Genomic DNA, 19,256 nt, shown 5'->3' with positions numbered 1-19,256 from the left:
GGTTTAAAAGTAGGTTTTGGTTGGCTTTTGGTGGTTTATGGCTGTTTGTTTGTTTGGAGATTTGGGGGTTTTGTTTTGGGTTTTTTTTCTTTTTTTTTTTTTTTCCTTTTTTTTTTTTTTTTTGTCGTTGTTGGTTGGGGTTTTTTGGTGGTATTTTTTTCTTCGTTTCTTGGGTTCTGTTGTTGGGGTTTGGGTTTTTTTTTTTTAATTTTGGTGGCTGTGTTACAGAACAAGGTCTGTGGAGTAAATTAATTGCAAAGGCCCGTATTTTTCCCCTCATGAACTGAAGCCGCCCTTCGGGCCTGTCCCCAAGCAGGGTCGGGGCCAGCCCTGCAGGCGCCACCGGCCTCCTGAGGTGCCAGGGCGGGAAGAGGCGGCAGCCCGGTGCCGGTGTCCTCTTCCTCGCTCCGAGCCCCCGTTCGAGCGGGTTTTCCTCAGATTCCAGCCCGAGGTGGCTCCAAGGCCGCCACAGACCTTTTTCTGCCGCCTTTTACCTCAGGATTCGAGAGTGCCGGAGCAGCCACATTCGCGCGCTCTACGCTGCCTGACCCTCCTCAGCCGCTGTAGCGCCCGTACGGAACTGAAACCCGCGCGGCGACGCCTCAGCCAATCCGCTCCGCTCTTACTGCGCGACGCCGCTCCCCCGAGCCAATCGCACGGCCGCCCTTTCCTGCCCGGGGCGCTATGGCGGCCGCCACGAGCTGCGGCCGCGCCGCGCTGGGCGCGCTGTCCCGGGATGGCGGTGGGGCCGCGGCGCGGTGGCAGCGAGTCCTGCCCCCGGGCCGCCCCGTCCTGCCATGGGTGCCCGCCCGCAGCGCCGCGGCGGGGCCTAAGCCCGGGCGGGCCGTGACGGTGGAGGTGGGCGGCAGGTGAGCGGCTCTGAGGGGTGTGGGGGGGCGGCAGGGCAGAGCGCTGTCCCGGCTGGAGAGTAAGGCAAACGCCAGGAAAAACTGGTGCAAAGTACGTTGAGGCACGTGTTGAGGTTATTCTCAGTCAGGACGTTCTTTGGTATCGGATCTTGGTGTGCTAGCAAGCCTAATCAACCAAAGGGAGCCCGGAGCAGTGGAATCAGCCTTCTCGCCGCTGAGTCAGGGACATCCGGGCACCGAGGAGCCCTACGGATGTAATAAATCAAGTTGTTGATGGATGTCTATGTGTACATTGCCAACTTAGCAAAATATTCCAGGCTACCAAGTTGATCAGAGGGATGGAGACCTATCGGGTGAGGAAAGACTCAGGGACTGTTCAGCAGGGAGAAGAAAAGCTTTGGGGTGACGTAATTATGGCCTTCCAGGACCTGAAGGGAGCTGCCTAGAAAGATGAAGAGACTATTTGTGAGCGTATGCAGTGACAGGACAGGGGAGAACAGGTTAAAATTGAAAGGTGGTAAGTTTAGATGAGACATTAGGAAAAAAATCTTCCCTGTAAGGTCCTGGTACAGGTTGCCCAGAGAAGCTGTGGCCGCCCCATCCCTGGATGTGTTTAAAGCCAGGTTGGATGGGGCTTGGAACAACCTGGGATGGTGATGGGGTGGAACTCGGTGATCTTCAGGGTCCCTTCCCACCCACAGTATTCTGTGATTCTGTAGCTGAACTGTATTCATTATAGCAGTGAAAATCACACCTACAGGTAATAAGGGTCTTGCCCAGATGTTCCCCTGAGCATGTGAACAAGTTACCTGGGATAATTTGTATAGAAACTACTAACTAATCATAATAAAGGGCTGTGCTTGGGAAGGGACCAGCTCTGGATTTCTGTGTATAAATAAAGGCATGGAAAGTCAGGAGGGTGTGCTGGCCTTGTGCAATAGCACCCAGCACAACCCTGGAATAAATAATCCATATCTCACTCTCAAGTGTGTCCTCATTGCCTTGTTGCCCTCCATTCTCTGCCACAAAGGAAGGAGTATTCTGCAGCTGTGGTGGGATGTGTGCAAGCAGCTCCCCTTGCCCTTGAGGGTGTTTTCCAGTGGCTAAACCCCAGCTGGAACAAGTGATGATTCACCTTTGTCATAGGGATAGCTGATGTGCTCCAAGGCTTTGCTTCAAAGTAAAGGAAACAGGACACTTAAGGCTGAAGCAGGACACTTGAGGCTAAAGCAGTTGAAATTTAAGTGGGTTTGTTCATTTTTGCTCAAAGAGTGTCAATTTTTATATCTAAGGAGAATTTTTATATCTCTTGTGAAGCATAGCCTTTATTCTGTGCAGTTGAGGCTACAGGTGAATGCAGAAATTGCTGGGAAATGTACATGGATTCACTAGAAGCTCATGTAACAGGTTGTTTCTTTCCTTTAGAAAGATGGAGCTGTCTTCTGGAAAACTTGCAAAGTTTGCTGATGGATCTGCTGTTGTTCAGGTAAAAACAAAAAAAAGTCAAAATTTGTCCAGCTTCAAAATTTCTGAAACTTGAAATTCATTGTGTGGGCATCAGAGCCTGTGGGATATAGAGCCTCAAGTGGCAGTTTCATCCCTAAGGAAGGGACAGCTGTATTTTATAGGAAAAAATTGTTTGAAAAGCAAAGACAGTGGTGTGAACTGTGGATTTATGTGGTGGTTTTCTGCAAGGTATAATTCTTAAGAATTACTGGTTTATGAATTAAGTTTAGAACATTGGAAGTTCTTTTCAGGTAACTTGTGTTTTCACCTGTTTTTCTTAACACAGCTAGGTGACACAGCAGTGATGGTCACAGCAGTCAGCAAAACCAAGCCCTCTCCATCTCAGTTTATGCCATTAGTGGTAAGTACTAATGGCAGAATTAGTTTTGTGCTAATCAGTGATCAACTTAGCAGTCATGGTCCTTAAACAGTGGAGTTCAGGATGCTGGGGAGAGTGAGGAATGCAAACAGTAGATGACAGACCCTGGACTTGAGGTATGCAGTTGATGATAAAATCTAGGATCCCTGTGTGGGTGAGGGATGAGCCCTGGCTGTTGCCTGCCTTGCATTTAGTAAGGCTGTCTTCAAAGCCCTTGTGAACTTTGCCATACCATCCAAGCTCAGATATTGGGGTTTGGTTGTGTGAAAAGCTGGTTGGATTGTGAGGCTCAAAGGGCTGTGATTGTTAAGGGTGGGAATTAGATAATTTGGGTTAGAACTGGATGGTCCCAAGGGTCCCATGTGGGGGTTTCTGTGGCTCTGCAGTAAATAATCAGTTGTCATTAATAATCCCTGAATTTTCTTTGGAAGGTTGACTACCGGCAGAAAGCTGCTGCAGCAGGAAGAATTCCTACAAACTATCTAAGAAGAGAGCTTGGTTCCACTGATAAAGAAATTCTTACAAGCAGAGTAATAGGTAGGCTGAAGCCTTTTATTTACAATGTACTTCAAAAATGTTGTCATTTTCTTGTGCATGTTTGAAAATACAGCCATTTATAATGTGTCATAAAACAAACATGTAATTTATTTATCAATGTGATTGAAATGTTAAGGTTATGTGTGTCATACTAAATACATTTTCTATAGTATTGTCTCTTTTTTTTTTCCATTATTGTCAGTTTCTTGTGGGGTCGTTGCAGTACAAACTGAATATTAACTACTGAAACCCAAATTCTTAGGACCTTTTTATGAAAAGTTTGATTATTTTCTTTGCAGATCGGTCAATCAGACCACTCTTCCCTGCAGGCTACTTTTATGATACACAGGTAGGTCATGCTACCTTCAAAACAGAAAATTAGGATATGACCAAGAAAAATTTCATTATACAGGCCCTGTTTGAAGAAAAACTATTTTTGTTGACATCAAGGAGGGGTTTGCACTTCACAAACAAGTGTAATGTTGCTTTTTAGTCTGTCTTGTCTCCTTGTCTTAAATTATTTATTATTACATCCTACTTTCCAAATTTTGTTGTCAATATGCAGGAGCAAAATTAAAATTTCCTCTGTACAACAGAGGAAAGATGCTAACAAGTAAATATTTTATTTGTGATGTGATACAATATTATCCATTAATGGGGCTTTATTTTCAGCTTTCTATTTTAAATACCTGAAAAAAATTTCCATGTGAAACATAGACTTGTGTAGATACATGGGGTTTTTTAGTGTCCTTAGCTTTGTATTGACAGTTCATAAAAATGTATAGGTCAAAATTATTCATTGTCTTTTATCTTATGCCAGATCCTTTGTAATCTTTTAGCAGTAGATGGTGTCAATGATCCTGATATTCTGGCAATTAATGGAGGTAAGAAGGCTGTGAGAAATTGGTGCTTTGGTGGGATTTAATGAGTTCAGTTTTTTTCTAATCCAGATATTTATCTTCCTTTCAGCTTCTGCAGCACTTGCCTTGTCTGATATCCCCTGGAATGGTCCTATTGGTAAGTAAACATTTTGAAATTAGGTGTGATTTTAATGTAATGGAACACTTAGACCACAAGTTGTACTTTGTTTTTTAAAGCAGAAGCTGAATCTAAACATTAAATTTCAAGTACTGGAAATAATTTTGCAATGGATAGGATTATTGCACTTCAAGGGATTACTTTTTTCTGTACAAAATGCTCTTCTGAGAGGAAATACAATATAGAAATAATGTACTATAGAAACCAATAAATTAATTTTCTCTTAAGAGAAATATATTTATTGAAAAGCATTATTTGGAAAATAGCTGGTTCAGAATACTTTCCCTCAAAGAAACTCAGAAAGAGATTTATTTCATTGTGAGTATTTTCTGTGAAGAGAAAAGATCTGCCCAAGAACAAATATTGAGCAGGTATCTTCCTTTCAGCTGCCTTTTTTTTTCTAGAAAACATGTGCTGAAATGACAAATACTCCCAGTACACTCGCAGCATTGCGTGTAATACTGGCATTATTTGCCCTACCCAGTAATAGTACTCAAAAGTACCCATTCTTAGAATGGGTAGTTTTGTCTTCTAGATTTGTTCTTAATATCCAGTCAACATGCTGATATTTTAAAATTAGTCTGTAGCTTTAAGTATTGTTATTAGCTGTGTAACTTTCAAAGTAAAGTGATGCCTTAAAGAGCTTCCTTATTATAATAATAAATGACTTTCTGGAGTTTCTTTGCAGGTGCAGTGAGGGTAGGACTGGTGGATGGAGAGACTGTTATCAATCCAACTCGGAAAGAGATGTCCTCTAGTGCTCTAAATTTAGTTGTTGCTGGAGCTCTACACAGTCAAGTTGGTAAGTAGTTTAATTGTTGTCTGTTGAGGGCTTGGAAATCTTTGCAGATATTTTCCTTATCTTTGAAATGTGGGGTTTTTAATACAATAGTGGGAGCAAACAACAGTGATAAGTAATTTTTGGTTAAGTAAATTTTCTCATATTTATGCAGTTTAATGTTAGATTGCTATTGAACAATAAAACAGGAATTCACTGAATTTTTATCTTTCCATTGCCAGTTATGTTGGAAGCAACTGCTGAGAACATCTTGCAGCAAGACTTCTGCCATGCCATCAAAGTGGGGGTGAAGCAGACCCAGCAGATCATCCAGGCCATTCAGCAGCTGGTGAAAGAGCAGGGTGTGGTCAAGAGAACTGTCCAGAAATTATTTATTGCTCCTGAAGAGATTGTGGAACTTGCAAAGAAGTAAGTTCAGAACAAATAATGCAGATCTAGGAATGTTTACGAGTCTGCTATTTTCACCAGACTGGTATTTCACCAAATATTTTTCAAATATTTAGTCCTCAAAAAACCTCCTAATTATAAAAGTGCTTTTTAAGCTGTGTTTTCAAAAATTCTTCCTTTTCTCCCTAAAGACTTGCTTCTAACAAGATCTATGCAGTGTTCACAGATTCAAGCCATGATAAAGTAAGTAATCAATTGTGATACAATTATTTTTTTAATTAAAATCATAATTAAACTGTAGTAGGATAGAATTCTTTAAGCTTTTTAAGCTTTTTTCCTTTTTAAGGAAAGACTGGATATGCCATGGTCTGGTGGACAAGATGGTGATCATAGGTTGGACTTGATGATGTCAGTGGTCTTTTCTAGCCTCAGTGATACTGTAATTTAACCTTGTCTCCTTCCCTGCATCTATTTGTAATAATAAATTGTTCTCTAAGTTCTTAACCTGAACAGAATATTTGCTTGTATTATGTGGAGGTGGAAACTCCCTTTTCCCAAGGAGTCGCATGAAAAGGATGAGGGGAAAATGGGTGCAGGTTACTCCTGAAAGGTTCTGGTTGGGCACAAGAGCAATGGTCTCCTTGGGAAAAATTATCAGTCACTCAGATAATCTCCCCAGGGAAGTGGTGGATTGCCCAATGTGGGACATTTTTAGGATGCAGATGGGGAGGGTGCAGGGCCATCTTGTCTAGACTGCTTTTGCCAGAAAGGGTTGGACCACACAACCCTTGAGGTCTCTTCCAGCCTCATTGGTTTTTGAATTTGTGTGATAGTTCTGTTTCTTATTCCTTAAATTTTTGCAGATCTTTAAACCAAACAGCCCCAAACCTCTGTTGTTGTTCTGCCCTGTAGAGTTAACTGGTTGCAAATCCTGTGTTCTAGATTTCAAGAGATGAGGCGATCAACAAAATAAGGCTTGAAACAGAAGAACAGCTGAAAGGTATTATTTTTTGTTAATATTTTGAGAATGCTTCAATGGAGGTAGCACTGCTTGGAGTTAGAGTATGCTCTTTGTTGGAAGCTATTTTAGTAAAAGTTCTATAAAATTAATTTCCCAACTTCAGATGCAATTTTTTTCTATATCTAGAAAAATTTCCGGAGGCTGAGCCTTACGAAATCATGGAATCTTTCAACGTGGTTTCAAAGGATATTTTTAGAAATCTAGTGCTAAATGAATATAGAAGGTGGGTGTATCAAACTCCTACTGATAAGATTTCTGTCAGTTTTTAATCCAATACTGTAGTTTAACTGATCTCTTAATTTCTCTTTGTCACTTAGGTGTGATGGGAGAGATTTGACTTCCCTCAGAGACATTAAATGTGAAGTGAACATGTTCAGAATGCTTCATGGATCAGCCTTATTTCAAAGAGGTCAAACACAGGTAATGTCACTTCAACATCAGAAATTATCAATGAATTATCAAAAGCTGAAAGATTTGGGCCTTTCATTTAAATGCCAGGTTTTCTTTTTCTTCACATTTAAATAGTAATAAGCAGAAGTAGGTTGGTAAGTACATTGGTGTGTAGGTCACTGCTAAATTTGGCACATCATGAGAAATCTTTTAAAAGCAACTTCATATGCAACCTGAACCAAGTAAGGAAATTTTACCCAAAAAATTGCAATAACGAGGTGATTTTTTTTCTCTTCTTTGCCAAAAGCGTCAGCTGTTGGGTGGATGGAATTAAGATCGTACTCAACATTTGATCTTCTGTACTTTCATAGCTCCTTTTGCTAGAAGACTGTCAGCTATTGATCTGACTTCTTATTACACTGAGTTAGGATGGCAGTTGCAGACAGTGATTTACTCCTCAGTGTTGTCCCCTCTTATCCCACTAAAAATAACACCCACTGCAAGTCTGTGTGGGAAACAGGCACAAACAACATTGTGGCTGCAGCTGGCCCTGTCTCTTAAGTGTTTCTTAGGGAGCAAACTGCTCTTGGCTCCTACTTAAGGAGCACTAAATTAGTATTTTTAAATGGGATTGCTTGTAAGAATGTATGATCTTTGCAGATTATGAGTAAGTGTGTGTGATGGAGAGAAAAAGGTTCTACAAGTCGTACTGATGGCATCTCATTTGCTGCTGAACTCATTCTTTTTGATTCTTCATAAACAGTAACATTTGTGAAGGCTGGAACGGCTTAAGTGGGGTTTGTTTTTTATTTTAGCTCATTTTCATTTTAGGTTCTGTGTACAGTTACATTTGACTCTTTAGAATCGAGTGTAAAGTCAGATCTTATCTCCACAGCAGTGAGGTATGTATGTCTTGGTGCTCTGGCAGTAGTAACAAGAGGGTGAGCATTTAAGCACGTTTGATAAAATTCCCTTGACCTTCCACGTAGATACTTTTTTAGGGCTGAAGAATGTGTAAAATTAGACTTTGCAATGGCCTGTTTTCCAGAGATCATGGCAGTGAGTTTGTGTTAGGGTGACATTAATTCCGGAACACACATTTGAAAGTGGAGAGTGTTCCAAGTAACATCCAGTCTGGTTTAGGTATTTAAAATATTTGTGGAAAATTTTACTTAGGATGTAGCAAGCTGGTCCTTGTGCTTTGAACACTTTATTGCTGAAGTGAAATTCATTGCCTTTAAAGCCACACTTCAGTGATGTCACCCCAGTGATTTCATCCCAGTGTGGGAGCTTTTACATTTAACTGTCTCAGCTTTACTGTAGCTAATTGTCCACATTTTCTAATTTTGGTAACTGTGGGTGATCAGCAAATATATTGATTTGTTGGTTTTAGCTGGGTCCATTTGTAAGCATAACAGTATTAGTTTGAATTACCTGTTGTGTGTAAAACATGTTTCGTTGCTCCTGTTTTGATATGGTCTTGTTTTTAATTAATAGTGGAATTAAAGATAAAAACTTCATGCTGCATTATGAGGTGAGACTTTTCCTGTGTTACAGCTTTCTGCATGATTCACAGAAGGGCTTCATGTCTTGCTTTTAAAGGTGCAGTTGATCACTTCCAAGCTTATAAATTAGCTCTAGATTTGCTAAAATGTATTTATGCTAATTCATGCATGAATTTATATCAGCAGAAGTAGTGGTTTCCTGAAAAGCAGTAGGTAATTTGTAAATTGGCATTGTATACAGGCTTTTAAATGCCATAACATTAGGTGAGCTCCTTCAGAACAGGTTCTTACTGAAAACAGGATTAACCTGTGCTATTATTTTTAGTAAACTCTATTGATATGTTCAGCTGATGTGGCACAGCAATAGTAAATAAATGCTTTTACATCTTGCATCTCTCTCAGCCTTTGGAGCTTACCCAAAGTGTTTCCTACAGGCAGATCTTGTTCCATTATTTCTGTGGCAGAAATGACATTTCTGCTAGATTGTTTGACAAGTTTGTTTGGAGGAAGCTTCTTGTGTTCTCTCTTAGCTACCTTACTACTGGTTTATTCTCTTCTGTCCTGTGGAAGTAAAACATTTACTAAACATTACGTAAACTGGTCCTGGTTTGTAAACCGAGTGACTGATAGAAGTCATGTGGTGGTTTGGTTATTTTATTTTTAATGTATATTTATCTTGAGATGCACCAACACTTCAAAGATGGGGTTTTTTTAAGTGTATGTTTTAAAATGGAAAAGAAAAGCAGGTTAATTGTCTGTGTACACATTTTTTTCCTTCATAGTTTCCACCTTATGCAACCAATGAAATTGGCAAAGTTACTGGGATGAACAGACGAGAGCTTGGACATGGTAAGTCCAGACTAGAGAAATCCTGTGCTGAAAGTTCCAGTATTTTATCTGATTTTTATTGATGGATCACTTAGTGGTTGTTTTGGGTTTTTTTTAAACAGGTGCACTGGCAGAACGAGCTTTGAAACCAGTTATACCCCAGGATTTCCCATTCACAATCCGAGTTACTTCTGAAGTCTTAGAATCAAATGGTATTAGGATTTTCTTGTTTTCTTGTTTTTAACCTGGTGCTGGAGACTAAATTTGGTTCTTAAAAAGCTTTGTTGAGACAAACTTGATTTATAGGCATGCTAAATAATAGATTTCAGTTTAAATGTTCTTAGTAACTATTACCTGAAATACTTAAAATAAAAAGCATGTTTGTGAAGAACGGGCCTTTCTTGGTTTAATAAAATGGTATTTGGGGGCATTTTTCAGTGTTTAATCCCTAGTTTTTTACTGTATTTCAATTCCAGGGTCTTCCTCAATGGCTTCTGCATGCGGTGGAAGTTTAGCATTAATGGATGCAGGTACAAAATAAGGCACTTACAAGGATAAACTGCATGTGATAATATGCTAGAGGATCTGGAAATTACCGAAGACTTCAAAAATGGGGCTTTTTTTTGCCACTTCTAGGAGTTCCAGTGTCAAGTGCAGTGGCAGGTGTAGCCATAGGCCTCGTTACCAAGTGCAGTCAGGGAAAAGGGGATATTGAGGACTATCGCTTGCTGACAGACATCCTGGTGAGTGCTCCTCACATTGTTATTGTTGAAAATATTGTATATTTTCAGCTTACTGCTGAAAAATACCTCTTGTGGCCTTCTGTAACCTTTTGCCCAGTCAATTCTGGAACATCAATCCTGGAAAAATTAGTTGCATCTTTTGTTTTATCTCGCAAATTCCTCCCTCATTTTGAAAAATTTGTATGAAATGTCCAGTCATGTTTCTTATTTTTCATGGTTTTAGTTAGTTAAGCATTCATAAGCTTTCTCATTCCAATTAATTTTGTCTTTCCTCATGGGAGAAAAAGATGAATAATTTACTGAAAGACAGTCCATATTGGGTGGAGAATGAGCACTTGGAAGAGAGTCTGGGGAGGAAAATGCGCAGCCACTGACAGACTAGATCTGCTGTGGATCAGAAACTTGTCCACAAAAGCTCTTGATTTCCAAGGAGAGAAAGGAACAGTGTTAATCCTGAACAGCAAAATAAAGCTGAAGAGAACTTGGAAGTCTCAAAATTTCTCTGTACTTTTGATATAATGGGAGAAAATTACTCCAACTTGGTTTTGTCTGTCTGTGGTGGCAGGGAATTGAAGATTACTATGGAGATATGGATTTCAAGATGGCAGGCACCAATAAAGGGATAACAGCACTGCAGGTATTGTGACATGAAATTTTCTTTAAGTGAAACTCAGGGAGAGTATTAGAAGAGCTTTCCTGACATGCTGATGGCACTTCATTCTTCTCATGTCAGGTTGATCTAAAGCTGCCAGGGATACCAATAAAAATTGTGGTGGAAGCTATTCAGCAAGCTACAGGTAGGTCTGTTCTTGGACTTACACACATTTTATTATATTAAATGATAGGTGGCATTAAGTTGTATGAAACTAAACAATAAACTATTCATTTTTCATTCTCATTGTGGAAAAAAAACAAGCCTATCTTTTATGAAATGGGTTTGGCTTAATTAATAAGCTCCAAACCAACTTGAAAGTAACTTCAGCCAGTGCATGATTTGGACTAACACACATTACATGACTTTCTTTAAATTCAGCAGGATAACATTATAAAAATAATAGCAGATTTCCTCTCATTTCACATAAATTCAGCTATGTTTACAAGTGAAACTTGCTGCCATCTGTATTCTTACATGTGCAGCTAAAATATTCTTGGAGCACATGAGAAAATGAAGCTACGTGGTTTAATTAGGATTTAATGAGTTGGAAAACTTTCAGCCGGGCATTCTCCAGCTAAGCAGGAGACAGGTTTTGACAAGGAATGTTTTTCTACTGTATAACAAAAACTTCAGTAATTTTGTACATTATTAAAATAAATATATGGTTTTTTTATTATTATTTCCTCTAGCTGCAAAGAGGGAGATTTTACACATTATGAACCAAACACTGGCAAAACCCAGACCTAACAGAAAAGAAAGTGGACCAGTTGTAGGTAATGCTATTGTGTGAATTCATAGCTTTCATAATTACCTTTTTAACAATAAATTTCTGCTTAAAATACCTTTTTTTTTTTTTAATGATTGATTGCTATATATATTTGCCTTTGCCCTGTGGGGATAATTTGTGAAGGGGTTTTGGTTATTTTTTGGTTTTTTGATGGGATTTTTATTGCCATATGGGCAGCACTCCTATTTCAGTGTACACCAGGAAACACAACTAGAATTTAAATGAAGTTATGTGAAGCTTTCACAAAATCAGAATTGATGTAGATGAGAGTATCAATCTGGCTTAAGGTAATTTACAGTCAGAGTGTATTCTGTGTCTTCATTTATTTCAGTTCTTACCTGTAAATACATCCCTGTTCAGCAAATACCACAGGTAGCTGTAAGAGATTAAAAGCTAAAGGAATGTGCCCTTTTGTATGATAGCTTTCAAGATTATTATATTTAGCACTTCAAAGGATTTTTAAATGTTCTTTCAGAAACTATCCATGTTCCATTATCAAAAAGATTAAGATTCGTTGGTCCTGGGGCTTACAATTTGAAAAAACTTCAAGCACAGACTGGTGAGACATTCTTGATTCCTGTGATAATTTAGCCTCACGTGTTCCCTTTGTTTCAGACTTGTATGTTGAACTGTTTCAATGCTCAGTGCAAACTGAAAATGAAAAAATTCTGATATCTGTAGAGCACAGGTTGATGCTCTGCTTTGGACCTGAAACCCTTAATGCTGTGGTGAACTTGATTAATGCTTCTCAGGGGATTGGGGTGGAGAAAAGGAGGAAACATCCTATTTCCCTTTGGTTGTAAGCCTGTCTGGTCTGGCCACAGAACTCTAGAAGGGCAAAGAATTTTACCATTCTGCTCCAAAACACTTTCATTTCCCTCAGCTATTATTGCAAGTATTATTAAAAATCTCTGGGAAATTGACTCATAACCCTCAACATTTTATTCAGGATTTTTTTTCCCTGCCTTTAAAGGATTGTAAAAATAATTTTGTCTTCTTTTATGGCCCTCAAGTTTTTCAAGGTATTTGCAAGGAGGTGGTGGGCATATGCAGTTGTTCAATGCCTAAATTGAACAAGATTAAATAATGTTTAGAAGTCTGAGGTCTTAATGAATGTGCAAAACCATTCTGCTCTGAGCAAGTCTTTACTGGGTGTGACTTTTCTGCAGTGTGCCCCTGACTGCTGTCCTAAATCCCCTTTTTCAGGTGTGACTGTAAGTCAGCTGGATGAAGAGACATATTCCGTGTTTGCCCCCACGCCGGGGGCAATGCACGAAGCCAGGGAATTCATTGGGGAAATCTGCAAAGATGATGTAAGGACAGACTTCTGCCTTTAACTTCTTCAGTTTGCTCTTTGTGACTTCATGTCTTACTGGTTTTCTCTTTTTTTTTTTTTTTCTTCTACAGCAAGAAGTTAATTTGGAATTTGGGGCAATTTATACAGCCACAATTACTGAAATAAGGTATAAAAAGTGCTTTGGAGTTGAAATTTAACTTATTTATATAGCTATATTCCTGATACCTAATTATGATGTAAAATAATTGTATTTTTAAGAGTGCTAAACTTACGCTGGGTATACTGGCACTTGAATAATTTCTGATACTTTTTCTGGTGAAATTATTTTGTTTCCTGATAAAACTGGCTTCTTTAGCTGTTTGTTTAATGTTTAGAATGTCTCTAAATTATAAAACTTAAAGCCTTTTTCATCTTTGAATCTGAAAGTGATGGTATGAATTTGCTTTCCACTTTTCATCACAGTACTTGTCTTGTAAAAATTACATTTTGGGTGGTTGGTACCTATTATTGAAATAGTGCCCTGAAATAAGAAATTCTCATCCATTTTCAGTTCAGGAAAAATGAGAGGACATGTTATGGTGGATGAAAGATTTTTTAAAAGGGATGAGTAAAATTTTGTTTGTGAGATGTTTATAAGTGCTTGCTTTGGGGACCATACACAGAGTGAAATGTGGACTTTTCTTGATGCCCTTTGAAATGACTGTGCTGTTTCCTGCTGCAGAGATTCTGGAGTGATGGTAAAACTGTACCCAAACATGACCCCAGTATTACTTCATATTTCACAGCTTGATCAAAGAAAGGTAAGCCATCCTTTAACAGGTATAAAATGGGCAATTAGATTTATTTTTAACCAGTTGTCATGGCTGTAACACGCTTAGTGTTGTTCCACAGTCCATTTCCAGGTTAAAAGCTGTTAATTAGCAGCACTCTTTTGTTCTAATTCTTTCTGCCCTATACTTAAAGCTGCAAAGAATCAACTGTGTGACTCCTGCAGTCATTTTTACACCAAGTTATTTGGCTCTGCAATACCCTTTTCCATGTAATATTCAGAAGCCTATTGTTCCTAAGGTAGTGCTGAGCCTTTGGGTTGAAGAGCCCCTGAATAAAGGGATTTTTATAACAAACTCTGATAATTTTATTTCTGAAAAACACTGTGTTCCAGATTAAACACCCTAGTGCCCTGGGATTAGAAGTTGGACATGAAATCCAGGTAATTCTTTTTTTAACATTAAAATGCTAACAAAATGCTGTTTGTATTTTAAAACTTGATTTTTTTTCTAATTATTTATTTTGTGTTTATGAAGAAAATATTTTTCCATATTGGATTCCCTTTCTGTGCTAGTTAAAGGCCTGATCATTCAAATTAGATTTATTTAATGTCATCCTCCTGCTATCTAGGCACCACAGTATTTGACAGCAATATAGGCTGAAGGGTGCCTATTTATTGCTTTTCTAGCATCAAATTGAAAAAAACTCAAACACAACCCCCCATCTTTTAAGGAAAATGCTATTTCCAGCTTGTGAAGTTGCTTGGTGTGAAAGCACTTTGTTTCCTTACCAGGTTAAATACTTTGGCCGTGATCCCACTGATGGCAGAATGAGGCTTTCACGTAAAATTCTGCAGTCCCCGGCCACCAGCACCCTGAAAACCCTGACAGAAAAAAACAGCATTGTCCTGGGAGGGGCTGTTTCACAGACATCCACCTCATCCCAGTGACAGGTAAGGCCAGCAGAACAGCTTCAGCTGACTCAGGGCTGCACTTGACAGCTCTGCTGAAGAGTTGTGCCAATCTGGGTTTTACTGAGCGGTTACCCCTCAGTGCTGTGCAGGGACTACTTGGCAGCTGTGTTGGAGTTTGTTGGGACTTAACAACCAGCCTGTCACTAGTTGTAGAAAGCTTGATATTATAAAATTGGTTCAAATGCCTTGACGGTCTCTGGCAATCTGGACAGGCTTCTCTGTCCTAAACAAACTTACTTATTCAATTCCAACATCCTTTTTCTCTACCTTTTAAAGAAAAAAGCTCAAAGAGGGCATTGGAAGAGAAGAAAAATAAGTTGCTTTCTTGATTAAGTCAACAGTAGAGAAGATTCCAGTTGATTAATGAAATGGCCAAAGCTCTTCCTTAGAAGTAGTTTTCCAGCATGTATTTGACTGTTACAGGGCTCATGCCTCAGCTTTTCCCAAAATTTGTGTGGGTTTTCTTGTTCTTGGAAAGCTGCTAGAACAGGAAGGTGTCCAATGTTAAAATCAGGAGCAGTTAGACAGCAAGCTTGGCAAATGCACAGTGCACCAGTGGGAACTCAAGGCAATCTGTGGCAAGTTTCTAGGAATTATTGACAGCACAAAAAGAAGGGAAAATTCACTGAATCTCAGTTTTAAGGAACATCTTTGAATCTCATATCTTGATATAATGAATTGGTTACAAAATGTTTTCTTTCTTTCAGGAAAAAAGGTGTGATAGTTGGTGAAAATACAAGTGACCTTTGCTAGAATTTCTACATGTCCTCACAAGAATCTGAAGGTGGATGGTAGTGAATCATATTTATAAAATAGACACTATTTATGCTTAAAGGTGATGTAGAACTTCAAGGCCTTCAAGTTGATTAAACTTGAAAATAAAACCAGGAGAAAGCAGTGCCCTCATCTTGTGTAGCAAGGTTGAGATGAGAATACAAGAACATGGAATTCTGTAGACTGAGAAGATATTTCAGTGCTAAAGGTTATTCTCCTTTGAGTTATCGACTCAAAATAAAACTGTGAATATGAGAAGTAAGAACTGAACAACTCTTCTGGGGGAGAAAGAATTATCCTGTATGCTTGGTCAAGAGTCACACTTGGCCAAAGTTTTATTGGCTTTTCAGTGCACAAGAATGTTGAGCAAGTCATAAAGACTTAGAAGTGTCACCTTTAACATGATGGACTCTGTTTTAGATTAATACATCACTCTTAAAATTTTCAGACCTGCAGCAGAATATATCTCAGCATATCTGAGCAGAACTTGGCTGAAACATCACCCCTTATCACCTGGGTTCATTAGCACTGACTTTTAAAATGCATAATTAAAACATTAAAATTAAAATACTTTTTTTGGAATGAACAATTGATGTGATAAATCTTTCCCTGAAACACTCTCATTAAGAATCTCTTAGTCCTATTAATTACATTGCATCAGTGAGTTCACTGGTTTCTTTTAGACTTCAAAACATTTCCCAGGGGCTCGTGAGAGTGACTCGTTTTTCTACTGTGAGGTACATACTTTAAAAATCAAACAGGGTCCTTCTGCTGTTCACCAGTTTGTATGCAGGACTAATAAGAAAATCAACTTCCCACCTGGTGGCAGGTAGGCTCTGAACCACCTGGAAGAAAAAATAAAGCATGGGGGAGAGGAGAAGTGGGAATGTACAGTAAAAATTACTCCTTTTTTTAATTCTAACTTAAAGTATTAAAGAAGAAAGAAATTACTGGTATGCTGCTCTGTAGTTGTTTCTGTCTTTCATGATGTAAGATTGAAAAATAGAAAAAGTTTGGAAAGATTGACGAAAGATTTCTTTGGCAATCTTTTCCTCCTCTTTGAAGGCTGTGTCTTATTATTTCTTAGTAAGAATTCAGATGTCACTTCTTACTGTGGCAGTTGACTGATACATGATTGTTACATATGAATAGTGTTAATAAAATTATGTAGGTCAATGTTAAAGTCCCTGAGCAGAAACTCAGATGTTGCCATTTCTGGTGACTCTTCCCAGAAATGGACCTCCCCAGTCTAAGTGGATTTCCAAGGTTTATCTCCCCTTATTGTACACTAATTTCTGAGAGTTTGTGTTGTGGAGCTGGTCTCCGTAAAGCAGCTACTGCAGTGCTGGGGCATTGTCTGTTTGGTGGATGATAATAAAGGAGCAAAATTACTTTAATGTTGCTGTGGCAGAACCTGTACAGTCAGCCTGACTTTCTGCATCTGGAACCAGCTCCCTGTGGGAAGGGGCGGGGTAAGAGCACACTTGGGAGCTGGCTGGGAGGAGCAGAAAGCAGCTGCTCTTACCTGAGGAGAGAAGCTCAATGGCAGCCAAGAGTTGAGTAGGCGTGTGCTGCTCTGACCCTTCCTGGAGGGAAGGACATCCCAGGCTCTCCAAGAGCCGGTGCAGGGCTGTGGCAGGAGGAGCTTGACTCTCAGGTGGGATCAGCTATGATCAGAAACCAGGTGAGTCCAGAGTGCTCAAGAGAACAAGCTTAGTGATTTATTTCTTCTTCCTTACTGCTCAACATAATTAGCTTCTGTAATGACCTGTCTTAAATGGAGCCATTAAGAGAAATTGCCTCGGAGAGAAGCTGGGCAGGAGCAGCATTGCAGCAGCTCAGGAGGGCCAGAAATGCCTTTATTTGACAAGTCTGAAGTTTTCATGAAAGTGCAGGGTCAGGAGCTGGGATATCTTCAAATGTCAACAATAAATATTACAAGTGCTATCATAAAAGTGTAAGAGCTAGCCTAATTGTACTTAGATCACCTGCCTGAGGGTGATACAGTCTCTTAATTTCACTCTAAGAAATTTTAACTTATTTAGGAATGAGTTGCCCATCTTGCTTGGGAAAACAAAAAAAGGCGCTCTGCAGCTCATGTAGTGACACTTGTGAGTTGCTCTGTCTTCTGTCTACCCTAATGAAATCCTTTGCTTTGATGAAGAACAGAGAATTCTCAGCATTGATAACTTGATGGTGGTAATGGGGAATGATGAGCTACTGGCAGGTGCAACACCACTGTGGAAGATGTTGCTTTGCTTTCTGTGTGTCCTAAAGAGCAGAGGCTTGGATGCTTTCCTGGTCTTAGCCTGGGTTTAAATCCAGTATGTAACATTTGTTGGGGCAAGTATTGCGTGTTTTGTCCAGGAAAGGCCCCCAGAATTGACTTGCTGGTTCTGGGTACCGATGGCAGGGTCATCCTGGGCTTTACAACCCCCTGGATGCTTTTTTGGGTAGAGAGAAGCCCCACATCTGAGTGAGCACAATCCCAATGACTTCTGGAGTGATATTTTCCACAGAGGTCATTGAGTTCATGCCTGGAGAGATCATAGATTTCACAGCTGAAGCGTATGAAATAGGTTTTCATGCTAATTCTAATACACATATCTCCTTTCCGTAATTCACCATAAGAATTTGCTCCAAAATACTATGCTGTGGTTTCTTGCTGTTTTATATATCCCGAGAAGTGCTGCATTTAATCATGAGTAGGAGTCGTGCTTTTATTTTTGCGCATTTGGTTTGAAGAGCCAAAAAGCACGCACAGAAGTCATGCAGAGGGGAGAGAGAGTTCATGAGCAGCAGATGTCCTGAGGCAGAAATATGTTGTGGTCATTGGGGTTTGTGTTCCTTTTTGTGTGTTTGCTTTTTATTGAGCTTTCTCCAACGTAGAAATACGCTCAGTTTGTAATACCTTGTGAGGAAGGCTTGTTTGGAACCTGACTGTAAACTGGTTCATGTGACTCTCAGTCCAGGGTTTTGAAACCACTTAACATGGTCTTTTTATAGTTACTGACTCACTTATCCATAATGATGCACATGTCCCAAGGTGTGCTCCTATACAGCTAAACATAAGTGTATATTAAAATTCTCAGAGGTGTATCTTGTATTTTCTTGGTGACTGCTACAATGAACATCAGAGCAAAAGCTGAGACTTGAATGTTACTTAGATGTTAAGTTTTCTAAATCTGCCCAGAGAATGTTTGGAAAAATTGCAGATAGTTACTTTGAGGACATAGTTTGGGAAACACTTTCTTTCCCTTGCTTTGGAGACACATTTGAATTTGAGAGCAGAGAAATGCCAGTCGTGTGAATAAGAGCCATACCGGTGTAACTGCTTTCACCGTGAGGCAAGAGCCAGGAAAGTCGACTTTGTCTGGGAATGAGGCACACCCTGGCCTCAGGAGAACTTGTCCTCCCTCCTTCCTCTTCAGAGCGTCAAAAATTTGGTTTGGAGACACACTCAAGCTTACCCTTGTCCCGTTTCTCACTGTTTCACACAGCTTTACTTCTTGAAAACTTTTGGGTCGTTTTTCCCTATTCCCACGCAAGCACGGAGATGTAATTATTTATTTGTTGTACAGAGGAAACGTGTAGATGGTTTTTAGTGTGAAAAACTTAACATGTACAGACTCCACGATGCTTGGCAAGTGGTCTCTCTTAAATTGTATGCTGTGTATAAGAGCTAATTAAGCACGTTTCTCTCATTTTTGAAGATTCAGCTGCAGTTTAGCTTTCAAGCTTTCTGTGGAAATGTACAAAGCAGGCACAGACAGCATGTTACAGTATGGCTGCTGCTGTAAGGAGATGCTGCTCACTAACCTTTTTGCCGTTTTGTGATGCAGGGGACACCTTTTCTTCCTAAAAATTGAAACTGTTTCAGTTCCGTGTGCTGTTTAAATTTACCCTGGCCGGGTGTGGAGCGCGCCCGTCATTTTGTGTGACGGCCGTGGGTGTGAGGGAGGGAGGCGTGTGTTTCGTCAGCGGTGGCGCCAGCCTTTAG

The 19,256-nt window shown here is 39.7% G+C and overlaps 1 protein-coding gene across 1 annotated transcript; it reads left to right on the top strand.

Moving 5' to 3' along the window:
* The first annotated feature begins 649 nt into the window (after window positions 1-649).
* PNPT1 (polyribonucleotide nucleotidyltransferase 1) lies at window positions 650-16,320 on the top strand. Its single transcript, XM_030268735.4, has 29 exons — window positions 650-869; window positions 2,295-2,355; window positions 2,662-2,736; window positions 3,186-3,291; window positions 3,591-3,640; window positions 4,112-4,175; window positions 4,261-4,308; window positions 5,018-5,131; window positions 5,350-5,536; window positions 5,707-5,758; window positions 6,458-6,515; window positions 6,663-6,759; window positions 6,854-6,956; window positions 7,758-7,828; window positions 8,424-8,460; window positions 9,214-9,280; window positions 9,382-9,471; window positions 9,736-9,789; window positions 9,896-10,002; window positions 10,568-10,639; window positions 10,736-10,799; window positions 11,347-11,430; window positions 11,920-12,003; window positions 12,651-12,757; window positions 12,852-12,907; window positions 13,463-13,541; window positions 13,904-13,951; window positions 14,303-14,461; window positions 15,190-16,320. The coding sequence occupies exons 1-28, from the start codon at window positions 685-687 to the stop codon at window positions 14,456-14,458; spliced, it is 2,376 nt and encodes a 791-aa protein (XP_030124595.4). The 5' UTR covers window positions 650-684; the 3' UTR covers window positions 14,459-14,461; window positions 15,190-16,320.
* Window positions 16,321-19,256: the final 2,936 nt, after the last annotated feature.

Source organism: Taeniopygia guttata, chromosome 3, assembly GCF_048771995.1.
Source record: "Taeniopygia guttata chromosome 3, bTaeGut7.mat, whole genome shotgun sequence".
Lineage (NCBI taxonomy): Eukaryota > Metazoa > Chordata > Aves > Passeriformes > Estrildidae > Taeniopygia > Taeniopygia guttata.
Note: the sequence above shows the minus strand (reverse complement) of the source record. Positions and strands in the feature narration are given on the sequence as shown.